The 18567-nt window shown below is 45.8% G+C and overlaps 1 protein-coding gene across 5 annotated transcripts in view; it reads left to right on the plus strand.

Moving 5' to 3' along the window:
- LOC121306847 (rhotekin-like) overlaps nt 1–18567 on the plus strand; it is a 131888-nt gene that overhangs the window by 64955 nt on the left and 48366 nt on the right. For all 5 annotated transcript variants that reach the window (XM_041238787.1, XM_041238818.1, XM_041238828.1 and 2 more), the window contains exons 2-4: nt 14245–14444; nt 15431–15492; nt 17784–17837. In XM_041238787.1, coding sequence (XP_041094721.1) covers nt 14245–14444; nt 15431–15492; nt 17784–17837 — 316 coding nt within the window. The remainder of the gene's footprint in view (nt 1–14244; nt 14445–15430; nt 15493–17783; nt 17838–18567) is intronic.

Raw genomic sequence — 18567 nt, forward strand, 5'->3', positions numbered from 1 at the left:
TCCCAGTCTTGCTTCAGCCGGAGCCAAGCAGGAGTGGGAACAGATGCAGCATTGTGTATGAAGAAACAACTGGTGAAACTGCTGGCTCAGGGTTTCCTGCTTTACAGAAAAAACGACGAGAGAGATGTGCTATTGCAAAGCTGTAATTCTATTTAAACTGAACTGTTAAAACCGTCCTCCAGGGGGGAGGTACTGTACTGCGTGTGATTAGCCAAGCAAGTCTGTATCATGAACATCCACAAACTCAGGATTGCATTAGCCTGTCTGTCTCTGTCTCTGCATTCATTTGAAAGGGTATGGACTGTCTAAAAGAGTTATCCAAGTATTGATTGGCTTCCTGGGTTACTTTCTCATGTCAGGGATGTGCTGAGCTCACTGTGAATTAAATCAGCAAATAACAGGAACTGCGAACAGGAACTGCGAAGCACAACGGAGAGTTCCTGGAGGTGGCCACCCCCCAGTCTTTGTTAGAAGATCCAGAAGAGTTTTGAATCTTTTGTGAAAACACGCACTATTAAAGAAGTGTATTTAACAGAGGCGTTCCTTTTTTATTTAGTAAGAACCCCTGTGGAGCAGATGGGAATGTCTGTCTGACCGGCTTGTTGTGTTGTGTCACAACCAGTCCCGAAGTCTTCACCACAAAATTTGAAAGATGTGGGTTAAAAAAGAGACAGTAAACTCATAAACTACAACATGGGAACAGAGTTGAGAGGAATGTGGTTGGTTGGTTAGTAACGTCCCTCTCTGCAGTGCTTGGTCCATGGTGCATATTTTGTTTTCCCCAAAAAATAATGTTTTCTCTTACATGTTGGATTTGTTGTGTTTTTTTTTTTTTTTTTTTTTTAGTGATTGCTCTGTTCACAGTTGCCGGTTTGGTCCTAGTGGTCAGAGCTTTGTGGTTTCAATACCAGTTGGCCACTGACCTCGCTTTGACCTTGGTCATGTCAGTTGACCTCCGTCAGTAGCATCGATTTAGCTATTCTGTAGGGAAGTCTGTGTTGAGGGGTGTGCAGGTCGAGGCATTCAAACAATGGCAGATCTACAGTAAATACCAGCGCAGAAAACTTGCTTGAATGTGGACCACTGTTGTATTTAAGGAGGTCAATAAATCCCACAAACTGGGCAGTTAATTTTTTTTTCGGTCCTCATTAAAGAAATGTTCTGATTGTGTCCATCTGTCCTTTTCTATATGCTGAACACGATTGCATCTCCTACAGTATAGATGTTTCGGATTGCCTCTGTCTGTAATCTCTGCAGCCCTTGATTTTATTCAGATGTGATTAGGAGGACCCTTGGTTTGTTTGATATAGACTCCATCATGAAAGTCACTAACTCGCCCCAGTTCTGCAGGGGAGTGCAGTGTGCTCTGCCCTTCCCATGTGCAGAGGTGCTGGCTCGGGTCTGACACAGCTGTGCTCCCTGCTGCCATGTCAGGAAACCCTGGCTAAACAGAACAGGAAGTGACTTCACAATGGCCCACTTTATTCAGGAGCTGTGTCCCAGTTCTAAATCTGGCAGGACTGGGTTTCCTGTTGTCCTGACAGCCTGCAATCCTGCATGCAGAAAAGAGGCCACAATCAGAGACAGCTCAAATATGGATCCAGGGCAAGATATCAAGGCGTGCTTTATTCAGGGGCTGATGGAGCCTTTGGGATTTTATAAGTGTGCTTCTCCTTCATGGAACTGGCAAATTGAAAGTGTCAATTCTGGAAACCATGCATCCAAAGCGATAATAAAATAAAGACGACCAGCAGTTAGCACTGTTCTGAACGATTCAGTCGTCCCATTCAAACAACAGCACCCAGTGTATTTACAGCAACATCCCTCCGCCTGTGCACTATATACAGCATGTGTAACAGTTCATGTATTTCTTGCACTCCAATGGCTTTTAATATGGGGGAGGGAACTTTGGAAATGGCTTTGTTTTGAGTTAAGTCATAATGTCAAGGGTTAAAATGGGCACCAGTGCTGGTGTGAACAGTTATGGAATAAGATTCCTATTGCATAGAAGTTTCACCCTTCCAGGTTTTGATATATGCCTGATTAGCCACAGTGTATAGGTAACAAGCATAGGTGTCTTATTAAACTGATTGTAAAACCAGGAATGGTTCAGACTTCTGTGCAGTGGGAGCTTATTTCTGTCTCTGTGTGAACTGTAAACCCATCCTTTACAGTAGTTCAGTATGAGAGTTGAGACTTCTCTGTGCTGTGTCTGTCCACATATTCATCCTGCAACCTGCCAGGAAGTAACCATGTGGCTCCGAGCCCCGCTGCCATCTGCACCCCACAACTCTCCTAATGAGCGCCATCTGCTCACCTTGTACTTCCAGTCTGCTGGTGTAATGGATTGAAATGAGATCCAGGGTCCGGAATGTTTGTCATATTGTATGGATTCAGTGTGCTGGTGTAATGGATTGAAATGAGATCCAGGGTCCGGAATGCATGTCATATTGCATGGATAGAGTGTGTTGGTGTAATGGATTGAAATGAGAACCAGGGTCCGGAATGCATGTCATATTGCATGGATTCAGTGTGCTGGTGTAATGGATTGAAATGAGATCCAGGGTCCGGAATGCAAGTCATATTGCATGGATTCAGTGTGCTGGTGTAATGGATTGAAACGAGATCCAGGGTCCGGAATGCATGTCATATTGCATGGATTCAGTGTGCTGGTGTAATGGATTGAAATGAGATCCAGGGTCCGGAATGTAATGGAAATGAGATCCAGGGTCCGGAATGCATGTCATATTGAATGGATTGAAATGAGATCCAGTCCGGAATGCATGTCATATTGCATGGATTCAGTGTGCTGGTGTAATGGATTGAAATGAGATCCAGGGTCCGGAATGCATGTCATATTGCATGGATTCAGTGTGCTGGTGTAATGGATTGAAATGAGATCCAGGGTCCGGAATGCATGTCATATTGCATGGATTCAGTGTGCTGGTGTAATGGATTGAAATGAGATCCAGGGTCCGGAATGCATGTCATATTGCATGGATTCAGTGTGCTGGTGTAGTGTGGGTCCGGAATGGTGTAATGGATTGAAATGAGATCCAGGGTCCGGAATGCATGTCATATTGCATGGATTCAGTATAGAATAGTTGTTATTTATTTGTTGTTCTTTTTATGCCTTCTCTTTTGAGACTAAGCCCTTTGAGATGCATTTGGCATGAAAGGCAGTACAATATATCATTGTAATTGCTGCTGATTTGTTTGAGATTTCTGATTGTTAGAACAGTAAGTGGCTGTGTTTTCTTGCCAAATTCCAGGATTTATGATTTAAATAAGTTGACCTTCTGTACAGCTTGTCAACCTACACTATTCTCAACTTAGTGGAATCTGTATCATTGTTGTTCTTCAGTCTTTTAGTTTTTATACCCTGTATACTGTAGTTCTCAACATGTTGGAAGTGTAAAACATTATATTGTTATGTTATGTTAAATACTGTGATTTATACAGAACACTTTCAGTAAACTGCAGAGGCAGTGCAGGGTCCCTACAACCTGGTGTATTCTCGTGCTCAGGCTGCATTCCTAATCAGAAAGCTGGCTCAGTTATGTATTTGCTCCTGAGCAGTCAGCCAGTCGCTGGGACCAGCAGCCAGTCTGGCAGGGGACAGCTAGGACCAGCAGCCCTGAGGTCTGCAGGGAAGGTGGCCAGTTGAAACAGCCTGCTCCTCCAGGAATCTCAAACAGGGCCGTTCTGCTGACAGCAGCCAATGAAGTAGTTCCCATGCTAGCGCAGCACAGAGAGACACTGCTTGTCATGTTGTCACACAGTGTGCTGCAACCTTTAGGATAAAATGATGTCACAACCTAAAGGTCAAAAACAAAAAATACATTACAGAAACTGTAAAACCTTTTACTGCACTTTTTATTTCTGAAAATGAAAGAAAACACAAATTCAACTGACAGTACAAGCCCCTAAGTCAAATAGTTGCTGTTTGGAGCAGAAGGAGAGGGTTGAGCTGGCTACCGCTGTTGCCTGGCAGTGGTAAGGAGCACTCCTTTGAAGGGTGGTAATGCAAACCTGAGGCTTCCAAATCCAGCTGGGCTGCAGAGTAGGCCATCCAGCCAGAGGCAGCTGGAGAAGCGTGAGCAGAGGTGCACTCAGGGATCTGCCGAGCAGCGGCTGTGCAAACTGAACAACATCCCTTCGTGCCTGAGGAATCTGAAAGCACTGTGTAGTGTGTAGAATCTGTCTTGCTTAATTCTTTTGAAGTTTGTGAACAATAAAGGTTGCATCCTTTGATAGAGATCAGTATTTAACCCCTGCACCCTCTTTAAATTCCAACTTGGATGAGAATGCTGGTCTGGCACAAAATCCTTCCATCCATCCATAAAACTTGTATGTTGGTACATTGCTAAATATCTTCAAATATCAATGAATTTTGACTACCAGAATACTCACAGTATGATGACCTCATCTTTATAGTGTTGTCTTACAGCGTATCTTTTCTTTGAATCTACAAGATGGAGTGCATGTAAAATAGAAAGCTCGTTCAGTAGGAATGAACTCCATTTATCACCCCCCCCCCCCCCCCCCCCCCCCCCCGCACACAGACACACAGAGACACTCGCACACCCGCACTGAAAAACCCATTACAGATGACCCTTTTCATTTAGCTGCATCTGCAGTCATTTAGAAACCTCACACTTCATTAGCTGTATCTATTATTTGCAAGTCTACTCGCCATTTAGCTCAGCAGCCCCCTGCTGTGGCAGAATCGTTCGCTCGGAACGTTGTTAACCAGCCAGCAGGGGGTTCGTACTGCCCATGTCAATAGGAACGCGGCAGCAACTTTGCTTCTCAGCATCGCCTGGTACAGCTGGAGCTCACTGCTGTATAAACCGTGGTTGTGGACCGCGGTTCAGTGAGACTGGTAAGAATGCTTTGCAACTGTAGTAATGGAATTGCAGTGCCGTCAAACTACAGCCTACTGCTGGTTATGGCAGCTGTCTTCATTATAATTGTACTTTTTAAGCAATGGGTCATTTCCTGCTGAATTGGACCAAGGGGATTCCCCAACATTCTGCAGGGATGGAAATATAACTCCCATTGCATAGCAGTTTAATCTATTCCTGGTTTTACTATGAGTTTAACATACTTGAGCATGTTACCTATACAGTGAAGCTCATAGTAAAACCTCTTATTTCTTCCCTGTTGACATCAATTCATTCTCTTGAAACAAGCTTTAAAAATAATGCTTTTTTTGGCCTTGATCCGTAGTTCCCAAACTTTTTCTTTTCGTACCCCCTACCAGCTGTCCACGTACCCCTACCAGCAGACAGGGTTTATTTTAACCCCTTTAATGCCAAAGCATAGTATAAAATGTACACATTATAATGCACATGAACACATATAATATACGACTATAATAATACATTTAATTTACTTTTTCATTTTAATATACGTTTACTTAAAAACTTAAACAATGGCTTAATAATACTACTCACCATTAATGTGACTGATGAGCTTGTTTGTTCGAGCATAGGCGCATAATGTTTGGTACAGTACATAGGTGGTACAGTAATACATATTTGAACCTGATTTCAGGTATATTGTTTTGTTCATTTCATCCCAGTACTGTATGATGCTGCCTTTGTTTATCCTCCAGGGATTTTAGGTTTGATATGTCTGAAATACCAAATTACTGCACCCAGGAATTTACCAACACACTTCTTTTAATATGGTGTTAATAATTGTTGTTTTTCCTCTCTCTGTCTCAGACAGTGTTACCTGTAATTAACATGAGGCAGGTTGCCCAGGTAGTGAAGCCCCTGTAGATACTCGGAGCAGTCTAGCTGCTCGCTCTCCGGGCTCTCCGAGAGGAGACTGGAGCCTCTGGTTCTATTAGCAGCTGTGATTAGGGTTAGCTGTTCTGTTGGAGTGAAGACAAGCAGCTCCATTGGTGAGAGGCTGCAAATCTCCCAGCAGTAAAGCGTCCAGACTGACGCTTACAGCGAGCTACAGCAGTGTGACAGATTGTTTTAATCCTCTTTTTAGGCACTTGAGAGATTAGTTGAGTTCTGGAACTCGGTTTCCTTGGCTCCGTTCAGTAGCTTACTGGGTCCCACTGGTCTGATTGAGGGTGAGTGAGTTGAGGGGTGAAAAGTCCAAGCAGAGGGCGGATCAATTATATAAATGTAAAGGAGCAGAATGAATAAAAACTACACATTTTTCCACAAATCAATACACATTTTTCACAAATTATTTTATGTTGTGTAAAATGTAAAATCAATTTTAACTACTGCCTTTGACTTTTAAGATCCTTTATTTAAATATTCCAAATAAAATCCATTAAAATTCAAATAAAGGTAAAACACAACAAAAGTTAAGATTCCTACTGCCTGAGCAAAATTTAAAAAATCCTAAAATATATCGTGTTCTCCTTAAAAACAGATTTTAAACAAAATAAAAGGATCATTAAAAAATCAATATTAAACAGTGTTTTTTTCTTTGTTGAAAACAGATAAAAGCCAAAATAAAACACTGTAAAACAAAAATTAAATAAAATTAGAACAAAAACTGGAGCTCCCCCTCCTCACTCACAGCACACAAGGCGTCTCCCACACACCACCTCTCCTGAAAGTCCTCCAGGTTACTGACCAGTTTAAAATACTCAAACTCTACTCTGATCTGGCTGACCACGAGCACCCTGAACTGAACCACTAAACTGGTCAGTCCAGAACCAGAGAGTTGATTTTTCCTTGTCTTTAAAATAGCCAATTTTGCCTGTCCAATTAAAAAATTAATAAGAACACACCTGTTTTTCATTTTAAAACTGTATAGAACCCCAAAAATAAAAAGCTCCTTACTAAAAACGACCCCTAAATTATTCAGGATTCCCTGCAGTAAATTAAAAAGTGGCCGCAGCCTCTCACACTCACTGTAGGCATGAAAGAGAGTTTCCTCTGCTGAGCAAAAAGCGCACTGCTCACTGATGCTGGGGTCCACTCTATGGAGAAACCTGCCTGTGGACACAATGCAGTGTAGAATCTTCCACTGCAGGTCCCCCACTCTCTTGGCGAGAGGCGGCTTGTACAGCACCCTCCACACCGGCCTGTGCCCCTCCTCTACAGCCAAGTAAGCTCGCCACTTAGAGTCTACCAGACCCCTTAGCCTACTATACTCTGTGGCTTTAACACACAATTTGTATATCTGTTTTCCATTCATTGTGTGAAAGATAATTTCCTCCACATTCTGCAATTTAAGCAAAGTCCCTCCATTCTCTCCACCGCCCTCACCTTCCTCACCTACTGCTGGTGACACGATCATCCCTGGAAATAAGGAAAGCTGTCTCTGCTCTGTGCCTCTGGACAACTCCTCCCTCAGGACTGCCTTGAGCCGCGGGGAGAGGCAGCCCCTCAACTCACCCATCAGTCTTTCTGCAAGCCTCTCTGAGTGCCAGCCTAGCTGTGCAGTTAGCTGGGAGGCAGTTAGCCAGCAGGAGAGCTCAAGGTTTAACAGGTGGACCATCCTGGTTACACCTGCTTTTAAAAAACTGGCACAGAGCGTCATCGACTGGAGGAACTTAACTGGAAAGAGTGGATTAAAAAATAGGGGCTCCTCAAACAGGTCCTGCCCTGTCAAGGACTCCACATCCCTTTCCACCCTCACCAGCTGCCAGGCTTTTAAAATACTTTGATAAAAAGGAGGAAGTCCTGCTTTACTAAAACTGGTGTTCTCAATTAAAAACAGGTGTTTTCCTAACCCCAGCCCCCCAAATCTATTGAGAAGGAAACAGGCCAGCCTCTTCCAATGAGCCTCCTCCTCAGTGTACAGGAGTCTCTGAACCGCCTGCAGTCTGAAGGCTGCCACCCTGCTGGCAATGCTGACTAGCCCCTGCCCCCCCTCATCACTAGGGAGGTAGAGGACTGCCGGCCTCAAACTGTGTCTCCCGCTCCAAAAGAACTCCAGCAACACTCTCTGGATCTCCTTCACCAGGCCCTGGGGTGGGTCCAAGCATACCAGCTTGTGCCACAAGCTAGAGGCCACCAGATTATTAATAACAAGCACCCGGCCCTTGAAGGACAGTTGAGCCAGCAGTCCCTTCCACCTCTGCAGCCGCCCCCTCACCCTATCCAACAAACCCTCCCAGTTCTTTTTCATGTAGTTTTCTGTTCCGAGGTGCACCCCCAACACTTTAATACCTGTTCTGTTCCATTTCAGCCCCTCAGGCAGGAAAGGAGGGGTGCCCTCATCCCAGCCGCCTGACAGGAAGGTGTCACATTTTGCCCAGTTTACTCTGGCAGAAGATGCTCTCTGGAACTCATTTAGAGTCTGCTGCAGCGCTTGGACATCTGCATCCCCCCTCACAAACACAGTCACATCGTCTGCGTAGGCAGACACCTTCACTGTGGCAGAGGAGGGTGTGGAGGGCGAGGAGGGCACTGTCCATCCAGCTAGCCTGACCCTCAGCAGGTGCAGCAGGGGCTCTATAACCAGTGAATACAGCATACCAGACAGGGCACAGCCCTGCCTTATACCCCTGCACACTGGGAAGGGCTGACTCAGCCCATTGTTGATCTTTAAAATACTAAAAATGTTGGAATATAAAAGCCGAATATAAGAAATAAAACCAGGACCGAACCCGAAGGCTTCCAGTGTATGAAAGAGGTAGGTGTGGTCGACTCTGTCGAAAGCCTTCTCTTGATCCAGGGAGACCATTCCTACATTAAAATCACAAATATCACTTACAGTTAAAAAATCTCGAATAAAAAACAAGTTATCAAAAATAGAGCGACCCGGTATACAATATGTTTGATCCATATGTATTACAGTTCCAATAACACTTTTTAATCTATTAGCGATTGTTTTGGATAAAATCTTTAAATCAGAACATAAAATTGACACAGGTCTCCAATTTTTAAGCTGGCATAGGTCTCCCTTCTTGGGCAGCAGTGTAACCACTGCCCTACGGCAGCTAAGAGGCAGTTCCTTGTGGCTGAGGCTCTCTCTCAGAACCTGGAGCAAATCCTCCCCCATTATATCCCAGAAATTATTATAAAATTCTGCTGGCAGTCCATCGATCCCGGGAACCTTTCCGCTGGAGAGCTGCTTGACAGCGGCGGTCATCTCCTGGTGGGTCAGCGGTGCGTCCAGCTGAATCTGCTCCTTCTCACTGAGGCTGGGTAACCCCTGGAGCAGCCGCTCAGTGTCCTCTATGTTGCACAGTTCTTTATTATAAAGTTCCTTGTAAAAACGCACCGCCTCTCTGCTGATTTCCTCCCGGGTGTGCAGTTCTTTCCCACCAGGAGTCCTGATACAACACAGCTGTCTACTGTCCGCTCTCTTCCTCTCCAGGTTGAAGAAGAAACTAGTGGGGGCATCCATGTCTCTCAACTCCATGAATCTGGAACGCACAATCGCCCCCTTCACTCTTTCCTTCAGCAAGCTCCCCAGCGCGATTTTCTGCTCCTTTAGGTTCTCCAGGGTCTGTTCTTTAAATTCTGAATTTAAACTTTCCTCTAGGAGGAGGATTTTGGACTCCAGTTCTCTCACGGCTGTGTTCAGTGACCTGGTTGCATTTATAGTATATTGTTGACAAAAACATTTAATTTGTATTTTGCCAATGTCCCACCACTGTCTTAAATCTTTATATTGTGCTTTTTCTTTTTTCCAAATTATCCAAAAAAGTTTGAATTGTTGCTTAAATTTTACATCTTGTAATAATTTTACATTGAAATGCCAGTAAGATGCTCTGTGGGGTTCTGATTGAATTAATACTGTAATTAATAGACAGTGGTGGTCAGAGAGACTACTGGGGATGATTCTTGCTTTGATAAATTTATTTAAATCGTTTTTTGAAGTATAAAACCGGTCTAGTCTTGCTCTATATACACAGTCTGTGTGATACTGAGACCAGGTGTATTGTCTTGAACTGGGGTGCAGGCATCTCCATATGTCAACCAGGTCACTGGACTCTAACAATGCAGCCAACTCTCTGGAGGACTGAGGGTGTGGTTCATCATTATTTCTATCAATATTAAAATTAACAGTACAATTAAAATCTCCTCCTACTACCACCACATCATTATTATTAATATTAAAAAGAGCTTGCTTTAATTTCTTAAAAAATAAAATTCGTTCGCCCCCTCTATTGGGGGCATAAATATTAATAAAAACATACACTGTACTGCCCAGCCTAGCTCTTACTTTTAAAATCCTCCCTTTCTCGATTTCATCCATATCTAGTAAAACTGCCCCCAGGCTGGGTTTAAAAAGCACGGCTACTCCTGCACTAGTACTAGCGCCGTGACTCATCACGCACAGCCCCTTCCACTCCGCTCGCCACGCCTCCTCATTCTCCTGATCCGAGTGCGTTTCCTGCAGAAACACCACCCCCGCCTGCTTCTGCTCTAAAAACTCGACTAGCTGCGCCCTCTTAAAAGACTGTCTGCAGCCGTTTAGATTAAAAGAAATAAAAACGCACCTTTCCATCATAGCTAAAAAAACTAACACACTAAAACAAGTAATAAAAGAAGTTTCATAAAACACAGCCATTTTTAAACAAGAGATTTTGAACCACTTTTAAGATCCTTTTTAATTTTCTGAACAATTTTTTTTAATCTATAACGTTTTGGCTGATCAAATTCTTCTATTGTGGCTTTCCTTGTTATAACGTGAGCGGAGTGGAGAAATAACCTTAGATCAGGGAAAAAACTCTCTATTTCTACTCCCCTTTTCCCTTTTGTTTCTATCATAAAATCATTTACCTGCTCAAGCGTGTATAACTTTTTCTTACTGACGGGTTGGCTATCAGGGATGTCTGAGATAAGCGAGGAGTCAGAGAGCTCCCCCTCCATCTCATCCGCGCTGTCCTCTCGCTCGCCCCCGAGAATCCGTTCCTCCGCAGCTCCCTCCGACTCCTCGACACCGGTCTCTGCTACAGCCGGCACTATTTCAGGCGGCTGAGATTCAGCTAGCGGAGAGTCTTGCACCGCGTCTGGCTCACCCTGCGCTGTGCTCTCTTCCTCCGCGTTGGGAGGGACTGACGCCCCGCCTGGAGCCCGCAGTCTCCCTGTCTGCACGGGTTCGGAGTTCTGCACTGGCTGCGCTCTGCCATCCGGCAGCTCTGCAGCCTTCCGCTGAATTCGTGTCTTTTTCGCTACTACCTTGAATGATTCTTCACCATTCTCAGTAGTAGCGGTATTATCCTCCGAACCCGTCAGTGACAGGCTGCGGCTGGGTCTCTTTGTGCGAGGCCGTGGTGTTGGTGGTTCTGCTCCGGTTTCCTTCTGGATCGCCCCCTCCTCGGTCAGCACGGGCTCGCTCTGCGGCTGCGCTGGGGGAGCCGACTCTTCCTCCCGCTCACCCCCAACACCCCCGACTTCCTCCCCGCCAGCATCGCCCTGATCCTGCCCTGTCTCCGCTCTAGCCTCCTTTCTCGGGCAGGCTTTCCTCTGGTGTCCCTGTTCTCCACAGTAAAAACATCTCATCGTTTCGGAACTGACAAAAACTACACAATTCATCCCTTCCACGTTAAAATTCCAGGCAACATTAATGACTTGATTAGGATCATTTAGTAAGACAAACGCCTGCCTTCTAAACGACATGACGTGCCTAACACTGTTATTTTTGCACCCCAGCGGGATTCCCTTAATCGGGGACACCAGTTTACCAAAACGAGCTAAATTCTTTTCTAATTGCTCATTTTTTAAAAACGGAGGCACATTAGAAATAATAACTTTCGTAACCGGGGTTACTAGAGGGGAAACCTGAACAAATTCACCTTTCACTGTAAATCCTTCCTCTACCAGCTTGTGTACCAGAGACACCTCCACTAAAAATATTACCAGCGCTTTATTCATTCTTGACGCCGACATAATATTTTCAAACCCCACCACCTCTCCTACTGCCAGCAGGCACTCCTCCACCGAAACCCCGGGGTCAGGCAGGCAACGGACCCCGTGTCGGCGGGTGAGAGCCCCCAGCCCTCCTGAACGAGACCCCATAACGGGATCTCCAAACACCCTACAAACAAACAAACAAACACACACACACACACTAACCTACGAACAAACAAACACACAAAAAGAACAACTAAGTAACTATCAAACAAACAAACAAACAAACAAACTAAATAAATAAATAAATAAATAAATAAAGTTTTAAATTTCCCGGTCCTACCGCACCGGTGTTCCACCTCTCTGCAAGCCCTTCCCACAATCCTCCACGAGAGAGAGAGAGAGAGAGAGAGAGAGAGAGAGAGATCATTAAACAGCAGTCTAGTTATTTAGCTCTAATGGAGCACAGGGTGAGATGTTAATGACTTGAAAAGCTGTTTTTCATAAAGGCAATGGTTGCAATTGATAAAAGTTGCCATGGCAATACCTGGTTACCTAATATTTCAAGTTAGCTAATTGCAGGTGAACTGCTGACCTGTAGGGTGTACTGAGCTTGCCTGGCTCACATTTGAGATCTATATAATGAATGGATGTGCAAGGCAGAAAATGAGAGTGCTTTGAGGGGCTCATGAAGTGCCTTCGTCCCCGTCGGGAGGGGGGACAGGGCTCGTTATGAAGGGCTTGTCATGCATACATTTTGGACACTTCTAGAGAGCCGCTGGTCCAATTGTAAAACAGTTTCACACATTCCAGGATTTCTTACGAGCTTGATGAGCCACAGTGTGTAGGTAACAAGCTCAGGTGTGTCTAATTTAACTCATCGTAAAACCAGGGATGGATCAGACTGTAGTGCAATGGGAGCCTTATTTACATCTCTTGTAGTGAAACTTGCAAAGGGCCTTTTCAGTGTGTCAGTTGGATACAGGGCAGCAGCGTCTCATCAGATAGCGGGACACAGGCAGTCCTGGTTTACCTGCGGCCTAGGGGTTTTCAGATTCAATTTGGGGGCGGGAATGGATAATGAAATCAAGCATCTTCTCAGCAGCTGCCGTCTGTTTTCATTTTGAGACAGAGCGGAGCGGGAACAGGGGAGCTCTGCTTCTCCCTGACCTTTCGGTAATGGAAAGCCAGCCTGCCGCTCGCCTGGAGCGCTGGCTCTTTATTTCATTTTGATAAGGACACAGGCTTTCTGGATTTGATTCGGGATCTTTTTTAATTCAGTCTTGTTTCTAGTACTGTGACATTAAACAGTACAGGGGGTGCCTGGAAAATGGAATTGATTTTATTTAAACTGTTGTGTTAAAACAGTAATTTAAAAACCCTATATTATAGTTCTGTATGAGATGCTTCCACACTGCCGCCCATCACTCTAACCATTGAGCTAATCAAACCCACTGCCTTCCACACTGCAGCCCATCACTCTAACCACTGAGCTAATCAAACCCACTGCCTTCCACACTGCAGCCCATCACTCTAACCACTGAGCTAATCAAACCCACTGTCTTACACTTTGTGCGACATACGGCAACCACGGTCCATATACTGTTCTTTGTCTGCTTGTCCCAGTTTGATGAAGCCGTAACCTGTTTGCTTTCCCAGTTCTCACACCTAACTGTCTGAGCTATTGAAGGCTGTATCTTGGGATCCCCTGTCCAGTTTGATGAAACATTCATTACGAGATTCTCTTCCAGTACAGGTCATTGTGACCCTACTGTTCCACAATCCCGACACCTTCAGCTTGGTACTACCAGTTTGCTTCAGTTTGTTTCCATTGTCAGTGTTAGTTGGTGCTGTGACTCCCACTCCCCTCAAGGGGCTCCCTTGAGTGAGTGATACAGTAAATATTTAATGTGCCTGTTCTGGTCTGGTCTTTGCTGTAGCCTCCTGCTCAGCTCAGCTCCTGCTTAATAATTCATCTCTCGCTGTGTGTCAAACACGCATTGCAGGGTAGCAGCCACGGGGGTTCATAGAAAGATGGGCCTCATGTCTTCATGGGGTCGTGGGCTAAGGCAGGAGAATGCAGAGGTTTTATTAGAAGATATAGATGAATGTCCCTATGCTGAGATTTTAAAGAAAGAAATAGCCTGTTTGTACGTTCATTGGAGTGGCTCTTTCCCTTGCTGGTGTGCAGATGTGAGATTAGCTCCACTGCATAGGGTTGCATTTAAAGCAGCTGATTATGGGTTACCTGCAGTGTCATTTGTGTCTTATTTGCTGTCTTTACATTTCTTCCTACAGCAGAAAACTGCCCAGTTGAGTCTTTTCCAGTGTTTTCCAAATTTTTCTTATTGCATTTCTCTAGTTGTTTTTAGAATGTTTGATAGTTTTGGCTGCAAAACATGCCTCCCCTGACCCCCATCCCATTGCTCACTGTTTCTGTCACTCTCTGCAGGACAGCGATATCCAGAAGAAGATCGACTATGAGATCCGCATGCGGGACGGGGCGTGCAAGCTGTTGGCTGCCTGCTCGCAGAGGGAGCAGGCCCTGGAGGCTGCCAAGAACCTGGTGACCTGCAACGCGCGCATCATGGCGTACATGGCGGAGCTGCAGAAGATGAAGGAGGCCCAGGTGATGCAGAGGATGGCCCGGAGGTACTGCAGGGGCTGCCCCTTTTAAACATTTACCATATTAAAAGCAGAGTGTAGTAAAGCACAGTGAAAACATGGTAAAGCATAGACAGCAAGCGTTGTAAAGAATAGCAAGGCATGATGAAGCATATTAACAAGCATGGCAAACCAGGGTAAATTAGGGTAAATGCAAAGTATAACCATGGGAAGAGCATGACAAAAATAGTGTGGTTAACTTTGATAAGGAGGTACTCGATACGGCTCGGCTATCGGTTGAAATAGCACGCAGGGGTTCAGTCAGTTTAGCTGAATTATGATATGAAGTATCAGTCCGACCAGGGCGCTGAGGTCACAGTGTGAAAAAGGGGGCATACTTACCAAGGGCCTCTAAAAATTACCAAGTCTGACCAAGGCGAGTTAATCTGAAAAACCACAATCGATACATGAACAGAATCAGTTTTTCTGGAGTAGGTTTTTAAAGGGTTTTGTAAAATAAATCAATGTGGCACCATTGCTCTGTATAAATTATTAACGCTGTTCATTCTCACCGCTTGCTGTAGGTCAGGGCTGCCCATACAGTAGACAGCTCATTGTGCACCACACTCTGAAGTATCCCACTTTCATCCCTTTTGTAAATTGTTGGGTTTTTTTTGGCTATAAGGACCTGGTACTCGATACGGCTCTTCTATCGGTGAAATTCTCACGCAGGTGGTTCAGTTCAGGTTCAGCTTGAATTATGATATGAAGTATCAGTCCTCGACCAGGGCGCTGAGGTCACCAGTGAAAAGGGGGCATCTTCCAAGGGCTAAAATATTTACCAAGTCTGAACAACGATGTAATCTGAAAAACACAATCGATACATGAACAGAATCATGTTTTCTGGAGTAGGTTTAAAGGGTTGTAAAATAAATCAATGTGGCATTGCTCTGTTATAAATTATTAAACTCTGTTCATTCTCCCCCTCTCCCCCTTTCTCTCCTCCTCTCTCCCCCTCTGTCCTCCTCTCTCAGGCCCTCGGACGCTAGCCCCATAGATGACCGACTGCCATGCAAAGGGAAAGTTGCAATCTCAGGTAGGACAGTGGGAAGCCATGGCATGAGATCTCATTCCAAACCTCCAAATGCAATGCAAATTAGCCATACTGCCCGGATTACCAACCTCACCTGAATAAGGCAATGGCACTGCCACAGATCTCAAAATCCGATGTTACTTCTGCAGCCCTGTGTCAGCATTGGGACTTCATACAGAATGTGTTCATGGTTGACGAGCTGCTAGACCGCTTGAAATATAAAAAATATATAAACCAGTCTCTTGATTTAGATTCCAATACCAGCAGAGAGCGTGATTCTGGGGGGACACCAGCTTTAAACTTCTGTGCCACTGTGGGCCAATTATTTTTCATTTTCCATTTACATGACATTTTGAGTCCTCCCACCCTCTCCCCCTGGTGCGACGCTCCTTTCATGCCGCTCGTCACTGGAAGATATTTATGGTCTGCTGGCTCACTCATGTGCTGCTTGTGATCACGAATCAAAGAGACCATGGGCTCCTCCTTGTGTCTGCTGGCTTGTTTCTATTGATGGTCATTCATTCCTCTTGCTCCTCCCCGCCTCTGCCCGCAGCCCCCTGGTCAAGCTGTTAGGCTGAGTGGTATAGAAGTGTGCGTAGCACAAGATCCAGGCCTTTACTGACAGTGTGCATACAGTGATTTTTGTTTTTCTTTGTGATTTGCCTTTGCCTCAGTCTTCTGTGGGGTTCTTTTTTTAATAGAATTAAAAATGGGTTCCCCCAAACAAATAAGAACTTCTATACTTGTATATTTTGGGAAAAACAAAGAATTCTTTATTGATTATTATGGTGCTTGGCTGCTGGGACGGGGGATAGAGTAAAGGCATGTACTGTACACACAGTAGGGCAATATGTAGCATGTTATGAAAAGGGTCAGAAACTGGATATATGTCATATGTACTTTTTTTACATACATGTTGTATGCACATGACCACTCTAATCTTGCATTTGCAGCCCTAAGGGGTGGTGAATAGTGGGGGGGGGGCTCAAGGTGGTCGTATACAGAGCAGCTCTCCAGGGTGCTGTCTCTGACAGTGTTGCAGGTGAGGATGGTTGTATACAGAGCAGCTCTCTGGGGTGCTGTCCCTGACAGTGTTGCAGGTGAGGATGGTCGTATACAGAGCAGCTGTCCGGGGTGCTGTCTGACAGTGTTGCAGGTGAGGATGGTTGTGTACAGAGCAGCTCTCCGGGGTGCTGTCTCTGACAGTGTTGTAGGTGAGGATGGTCGTATACAGAGCAGCTCTCTGGGGTGCTGTCTGGCAGTGTTGCAGGTGAGGATGGTCGTATACAGAGCAGCTCTCCGGGGTGCTGTCTCTGACAGTGTTGCAGGTGAGGATGGTTGTATACAGAGCAGCTCTCTGGGGTGCTGTCTGGCAGTGTTGCAGGTGAGGATGGTTGTATACAGAGCAGCTCTCTGGGGTGCTGTCTGGCAGTGTTGCAGGTGAGGATGGTTGTATACAGAGCAGCTCTCTGGGGTGCTGTCTGGCAGTGTTGCAGGTGAGGATGGTCGTATACAGAGCAGCTCTCCGGGGTGCTGTCTGGCAGTGTTGCAGGTGAGGATGGTTGTATACAGAGCAGCTCTCCGGGGTGCTGTCTCTGACAGTGTTGCAGGTGAGGATGGTTGTATACAGAGCAGCTCTCCGGGGTGCTGTCTGGCAGTGTTGCAGGTGAGGATGGTCGTATACAGAGCAGCTCTCCGGGGTGCTGTCTGGCAGTGTTGCAGGTGAGGATGGTCGTATACAGAGCAGCTCTCCGGGGTGCTGTCTGGCAGTGTTGCAGGTGAGGATGGTTGTGTATAGAGCAGGTCTCCGGGGTGCTGTCTCTGACAGTGTTGCAGGTGAGGATGGTTGTATACAGAGCAGCTCTCCGGGGTGCTGTCTCTGACAGTGTTGCAGGTGAGGATGGTTGTATACAGAGCAGCTCTCTGGGGTGCTGTCTGGCAGTGTTGCAGGTGAGGATGGTTGTATACAGAGCAGCTCTCCGGGGTGCTGTCTCTGACAGTGTTGCAGGTGAGGATGGTTGTATACAGAGCAGCTCTCCGGGGTGCTGTCTCTGGCAGTGTTGCACGTGAGGATGGTCGTATACAGAGCAGCTCTCCAGGGTGCTGTCTGGCAGTGTTGCAGGTGATGATGGTTGTGTACAGAGCAGCTCTCCGGGGTGCTGTCTCTGGCAGTGTTGCAGGTGAGGATGGTCGTATACAGAGCAGCTCTCAAGGGTTGCTGTCTGGCAGTGTTTCCGGTAAAGTTGGTCTCTCTGATGCCTGTGATATGCTTCTGTTTTTATGTGCCCTGCCAGATCTCCGAATCCCTCTGATGTGGAAGGACACGGAGTACTTTAAGAACAAAGGAGGTAAGGCTGGCTTAGAAATCACACCAGCTCTGCACTGTAGGAAATGGGAGAAGACTTGTAGTGAAGCACACCTTGGTCAGGGAGCATGGCTCCATCCTACCGGCTCAGCATACATCACAACAGCTTGTAGACTCTGCTGGCTGTGCATGGCACAGAAGCAGTAAAGAGGAACTGTTTGGGACACACACTGAAGTCTGTAGACACAAAACACAATAGCAGCACTAACACATATAAATCAAATGCAAACCATATCTTTGAGGACACATCACATTTCCCGAGCGGCACATCCAGTAAAGACACGCCGCGTGGAGTGCAGGATGCGCCCTGCAGTCTGGAGATTGCTGGTTTGAGTCCAGGCTGTTCCACTGCCGACCGTGGATGGGAGTTCCCAGGAGGCGACGCACATTTGGCTGAGCACTGCACGGATGGGGAAGTCTCAGGGTGTTCTTGGCTCACTGCGCACCAGCGACCTCTGTAGACTGACTGGGTGCCTGCGGGCTTGCCTGTAAGTTGCCCAGAGCTGCGTGGTCCTTCGACACTGTAGATCTGAGGTGGCTGCATAGCGGGCCTGCAGAGTGAAAAGAAGCGGGTGGCTGAGCCATGTTGAAATAATAAAAAAAATTGGGCTTTCGAAATTGGGGAGAAAATTAGAAAAAAATTATTGCCAATAAAAAGAACACATCAGACATATGCCTGATATTTATAGTAATATAGTTTGTTTACAGGTGGT

This window comes from Polyodon spathula, chromosome 2 (genome assembly GCF_017654505.1).
Source record: "Polyodon spathula isolate WHYD16114869_AA chromosome 2, ASM1765450v1, whole genome shotgun sequence".
Classification (NCBI taxonomy): Eukaryota; Metazoa; Chordata; class Actinopteri; order Acipenseriformes; family Polyodontidae; genus Polyodon; species Polyodon spathula.